Raw genomic sequence first — 5,237 nt, 5'->3', positions numbered from 1 at the left:
CATGCTGGGGTTTCTGGGAGTTGGAGTTTCTGCTGTAGATCGATGCGGTGGGGTTTGGAACCTGGCCCATCATGGTGAGCAGTTGTCTCTGATGTACTAGGGCCTCCTTGAATTCTTCCTCTGTGTGGGTCTTCAGGAGTTTCTGGCGGAAGGTGATGTCCAAGAACATGGTGGCAAAGGTGCGCCCCACCTCTGTCGCAGTCTTGGTGCTTTTCTGGGGGTGGGAAATGGGGGAATCACATCTGCAAATCATTGTCAGAAAACTACAAGGGTTAGGTTGGGGCAGCCAAAGAAAGGCCCCTATGTTTGAGTAATTTTTAAAAATACCTCTTTTCAGTCAGGAAGGAAATACAACCTTTTGGGCAATCTCTAGGGGAAGTCAGGGCTTGATGAGGACCTAGCAAGATGCTACAGAGAAACCCAGGAGGGCCGAGATGAAGGAACAGGGTAGAATGAGACCTTCAGATGCCAGGACTGTGGCGTACCCCAGCACATGGAAGAAATGCCCCCAAGAAGACAGCCAGGTAGCCTGGAACCCTCCTCTCCAGGAAAGGAGTCCACCCCAAGACCCCTCCTCACCATCTTTGGTGGGGCCAGCACCAGGATGACAAATCGCACCTCACAGGAATTCTCCCCCCAGTTCTGCGGGCGAACCAGGCGGCTGATGCAAACGTGCCGCCTTTGTAGGGTCTTGGAGGTGCAGCTGGCAGGGACAGGGGAGGGCACACAGTTGCCACTGCTGGTCGGGGAACCCCATCCCGAGTACCTAACTTGGACCCCCAGTGACTTCTGTTAGGGATAAGAAAGATGACCAAATGGGATGGGAATGCTCCCCCTCTCCCCCTGAACTGGGTTGGCCAGCCTCTACAGGGACATGGGATACCTGGCTCCACGGTGATATGTAGGGAGGCCCACTGTGGTGGCCTGGCAACTCACATGATGCAGAGCCATGACTGCTGGTACTGTACCCCTGTGACTGTGGAAGTGACTCCTTGGATGATATCTGACAGCAGGTGAACTGAGGACAGGGTGTAGGGGGATAGGAGGTCAGCTGGCCCACCTCCCTGACCTCCCTGCCAAGGATGGGAGATGGGCCTTACCTTTACCCTCCATGGGGGCCCCAGCATCAGTGAAGAGCATGGCCATGAGCATGTCCAAGTTGCAGTCAGGCTCAATGGTGCGGGGGTTGTAGACTATGCGGAGCACCATGGCCCGCAGCACCTCATCCAGCGAGGTGGCTGTCTCGTTCAGGATGATGCTGGCCCGTGCCAGGAAGCCATCTAGGTCTCGGTGCGCTCGGATCTCTTCCCCGAAGTTCTTTAACTTCAGGTACTGTGGGGACCCCACACAGGCCCAAGAGTGAGACCTGGCCTCTCCTCCATGGTGACCCCTCCCTGGCTGCCGCTTCCCACCAGGACCAACATCCCCTTCCAGAGGGGAAGGCCCTAGCAGATGAGCTCTGACCTAGTGTGAGTTCCCTGTGTCGTGCGAGAGGGGAGCAGCTTGAGCTATCTCAGGGGAGCAGCCACCTCCTGCCCCGACTATAGGCCCAGGACTCAGTGTCTCCTGTCCTGCAGATGGGCCACTCACCTTCCGAGAGGTGTGGAGGAGCCCACAGCCACCAGACGACTCACTGTCTACTAGAAAAAAGGGAGATGGCTCATGGCACCAGCCCACCTCTTCGGGTCTCTCTTGGTGGACTGGAGCCTACCTGCCCAGTCTCCAGTCCCCTGCCCTCCCCGCAGTCTATCCCTGCTACAACCACCATACCAGCCTTGGTGGGCTGCACCTCGAGGTTGACGTTGACAAAGAAACGGATGCTCTCGCCAGACACAATGGAGGAGTTGACTGTGTTGAAGGCCTCTTCTGTCAGGCTCTCCTCATGGGTTTCAGAGGCATCATCTGTGTCACACTTGAGGTAGCCTGGAGACCCAACCACCACCGAGAAAAAGACACCCCAAGAGGGCCTGGCCGTCAGCGCTACACCCCAAAAGGGACTTCACGACCAAGGAGCTGTTGTCCTGGGCTGTCCCACTTGGTGCACTCTCAGAGAGTGGCCGGGGAGGCCTCGCGTAGGCCAGGAAGGCAGCCTCAGGCCCAAGTGGATAGAGTATATAGTCTTGGCTCCACCCAACAACTTTCAACCAACATTCTTCAGCTACAGGAACCAGGGCCTTGCACTATTCTGACCCATATCCTTCAACCAGAAAAACAATATGTTCATTCTACAAACTTTGAGCTAGGAACATGGTGTAATGACACAGTTATGACTGCCTAACCCCTACCCTCCTAGAACTTCCAGGTTACAGGACCCAGACCTGCCTGGCTACCCAGATGGGATCCATGGGAAGCCAGAGCCACTGCAGTATCCACACTCCTCCTTCCCCACCTCATTGGTACAGGGTCTTAAGGCACTTCCTCCCAGGTAGGGCCTGGGGCAAACCATCAAGGCTGAGAGACATAGTCCAGACATTATACAAGACCCGGGAAGCAGGAGAGCCTGAGAAATAGAGCAGAGGACTGACGGGGGATAGGACTTGCAGAAGGAGGTCTCTTCTCAGCCTCACCCCCATGGTGAGAGAGGGGCATGCTGTGGCACCTTGGTCTGCCTCTCAGTTCCTGCAACTGCCCCACAGCACAGGCTCCCGCCTCTGGGAAGGTTTCCTGGAGAGGTACAAATGTTCTCACCTTCCCCAAGCCCTGCTGGGGCTCCCCACAGCCTCTGGGATCACCGTTTGAGACAAACCTGCTACCCATGTCCTGACCCCTGGCCCTTCAGATCCAGTCCATGCCCCACCTCGATTTCTCATGCCTCAGGCCAGTTGGCCAGCACCCCAGCCATGCCAGCTCCTGCCCTCTGAGTAGAAGGCCCAGAGAGCCTTCTTCAAGGCTCACAGAACCCTTCTCCTCTGGCAAGTCCTCCTAGGGCGCCGCCTCACTCTTGGCCCAGCTGGCACCTCTTCCTGACCATGGGTCCCTTTTGGCTCACCACTTGCGGGTGATCCCAGGAAAGGGACCTTCGTAGCTCAGAGCCCACCAATGCCTAACACCTGTGCAGGGACAGGGACGGGCCAGCAGCATGCCTACACCTGCCGGGCAGTGCTGGTTTCCTCTGCACATCCAGGCCCTGTCCCTCATGTTGTCCTGTGCTGAGCCTGGGCCCTTTCTGGACAGGAGGTGCTAGGCTTCCCCTGTCAAGGCCCCCATGGACTGGTGAACCCAAGGTCTGCACTGCACCTAGATCCCAGAGCAAAGCTATTAGGTCAAAAGGTGTCCTTCTGACTTTTGTCATGGAGCTCATGTCCACGAAAAACTCATTCCTCCCCAATTCCAGGCTTCCTTTGCTTTGACAATCTAGTTCTCAGCCCCAACCTGCCCCAGCTTCCCCTGTCACCCGAAGCATCCATTATTCTCCCATGCTGTCCCTCACACTGCCTCCTTCTTCCCAGGACCTCCCCAGCTGACACTACCAGGTCCCTCTAAAGCTCCCTCCTCCATCCTTAGCCCAGCCACATGCCTAATTTGCCTGCCAGCAGCCTGGCACATGCAGTTCTCATGCCCTAGGGATCCTTGGTAAGAGCACATCACCAGTCTGTCCAAGCACTGTCCCACTAGACACCTCTCTGATGGCCCTGCCAGTTCCTGGGTCTGGGCACAGGCAAGGCAGCACAGAGCCATCCCAGAGACAGGGGGAAGGGAAAGTTAGAGCGGAGCTAGCAGGGAACACAGAAGCAGAGTCACATTTCTTTAGAGGGACAATGGCAGCCTTTCCCTCACAGGGCTGGGCAGGGACTGAGGAATGCAGGCATCTAAATCTTTGGCCTCAGGCTGGTTAGATAACCAGAACATTGTAAAAGTGAACCATGGGGCATCACTAGATGGTCTATATGGCCCAGGAGGGAGAGCAGCCTGCCCTCCCAGGACCACACCACCACCAGAGACCTGCCCGGGTCCAGGCGGTTTCAGCTGCCTCTAACCACACCACAACCTCCTTAAGGGCAGGGTCCAAAGGCATCCCAGCACCAGTAGAGGACCACAGACAGGTGGCCAGTGCCAGGGGCACCCAGGTAGTTGGACTAGCACTCCCAGATGCTTTTGATCAAGGAGTTCTCTCTAGGCACACACCCATCCCTGAGTGTACTCACCTGAATCCTCAAGGTATCCATCCTGCGACATGATGGACGAGTTTTCTGCAAGGAAAGTCAAGAACTGTTACCAGCTCCAACGACCCGCTGTAGACAGTCTCTGGTGCCCATCTGCTCTCCACCCCACACCAACCCTGCTAATTTCTTCTTACCCTTCCCAGGGACCCAACCCAGGCCAACCTCAGAGAAAAAGGAGCAGGGGACAGTAGGAGGGCGGGCCCGAGAAAGCCACGCCTGTTATTTAGCCCATCCGCTAGAGACTGCCCAGGTGAGAAGGCAGAGATGTTCTCGGCCCGTTTCCTCCCAGGGTCATTAACAGTACCCCGTGAGATAGCGAGGGAGTCACTGGTTGCAGAACCCATCAGCCTCCTGGACTGGGGGTGGGGGTGCTTGAGCAGGTCGGAGGAGGTATCCTCCGCCCTCCCTGTATTATCCGGCCCACTTCTCCGGGTTTTCCTTCGCTGCCAAGCCCAATACTTGGGATCGAGCTCTACTGCGGACACATTGGTCCTCTTGAACTCTTTCTCCGGGGCTTTGGAGCCCCCCACCCGCCTCCCGGCCATCAACACCCATCACACGTGCAGCCCCCAACTTCACGCGCCCGAGCCACACGAAACCGAAGGGGCAACGGCCTCCTCCCCTGGCGCCTCCACCCGCGTCCCGGGCCTCTTGGGAGGCGGAGCCGTTGGTCCGCCCGGGGGATGGAAGGGGAGCCGTGCGCGCTCCCCACGCCGGGCCCCGGATGGTCCCGCTGTTCGTGCCGCGCCGGGCGAGGAAGGAAGCCGCAGAAAGGACCGCGTGCACGAGAGGACAGCGCCTCTAGGCTCGGAGACCCTGGGGGTCGCGGGTAGGAGGCAGGACGCCGACAGGCGAGCAGGGCGGGAACTGGGCGGCAGAAGAGAGGACGCGGTCCGGACGGTGGCGGTGGCGCACACCCGGCTCCCATCCCGGGCGCCCACGTGCACATAAATGTCGGACAAACAAACTCCAGGTGTCCGAGTCCCGTCAGCCAGGGGCCCAGGGACCACCACCAACTGGCGGACCCGCGCAGAACGTAAAGGGAGGCCCCGAGGCAGCAGGGAAGAGAGCGCG

The 5,237-nt window shown here is 58.2% G+C and overlaps 1 protein-coding gene and 1 long non-coding RNA gene across 8 annotated transcripts in view; one reads left to right on the top strand and one right to left on the bottom strand.

The window, feature by feature from the left end:
- The window catches only part of SLC4A11 (solute carrier family 4, sodium borate transporter, member 11), an 11,027-nt gene that overhangs the window by 3,804 nt on the left and 1,986 nt on the right, over positions 1-5,237 (bottom strand). Inside the window, exons 1-9 of one of the 7 annotated variants that reach the window (XM_014546500.1) lie at positions 4,326-4,430; positions 4,146-4,190; positions 2,416-2,500; positions 1,771-1,923; positions 1,591-1,640; positions 1,101-1,332; positions 937-1,018; positions 580-703; positions 2-214 (exon numbers count right to left, since the gene is read on the bottom strand). In XM_014546500.1, the coding sequence (XP_014401986.1) occupies positions 2-214; positions 580-703; positions 937-1,018; positions 1,101-1,332; positions 1,591-1,640; positions 1,771-1,923; positions 2,416-2,500; positions 4,146-4,166 (960 nt within the window). In that variant the 5' untranslated portion in view covers positions 4,167-4,190; positions 4,326-4,430. Of the gene's footprint in view, position 1; positions 215-579; positions 704-936; positions 1,019-1,100; positions 1,333-1,590; positions 1,641-1,770; positions 1,924-2,415; positions 2,501-4,145; positions 4,191-4,325; positions 4,431-4,467; positions 5,061-5,237 lie in introns of those variants that run through there. The other 6 variants (XM_014546498.1, XM_014546497.1, XM_014546495.1 and 3 more) reach the window with 6 other exon arrangements.
- The window catches only part of LOC106727565, a 24,573-nt gene continuing 23,730 nt past the window's right edge, over positions 4,395-5,237 (top strand). The window contains exon 1 of the long non-coding RNA XR_001363798.1: positions 4,395-4,470. This is a non-coding gene — a long non-coding RNA (uncharacterized LOC106727565). The remainder of the gene's footprint in view (positions 4,471-5,237) is intronic.

The sequence above is a fragment of the Myotis brandtii genome, unplaced genomic scaffold (assembly GCF_000412655.1).
Source record: "Myotis brandtii unplaced genomic scaffold, ASM41265v1 scaffold45, whole genome shotgun sequence".
Taxonomy (NCBI): domain Eukaryota; kingdom Metazoa; phylum Chordata; class Mammalia; order Chiroptera; family Vespertilionidae; genus Myotis; species Myotis brandtii.
The sequence above is the reverse complement of the archived record's forward strand: the minus strand, read 5'-3'. Positions and strand labels throughout refer to the sequence as shown.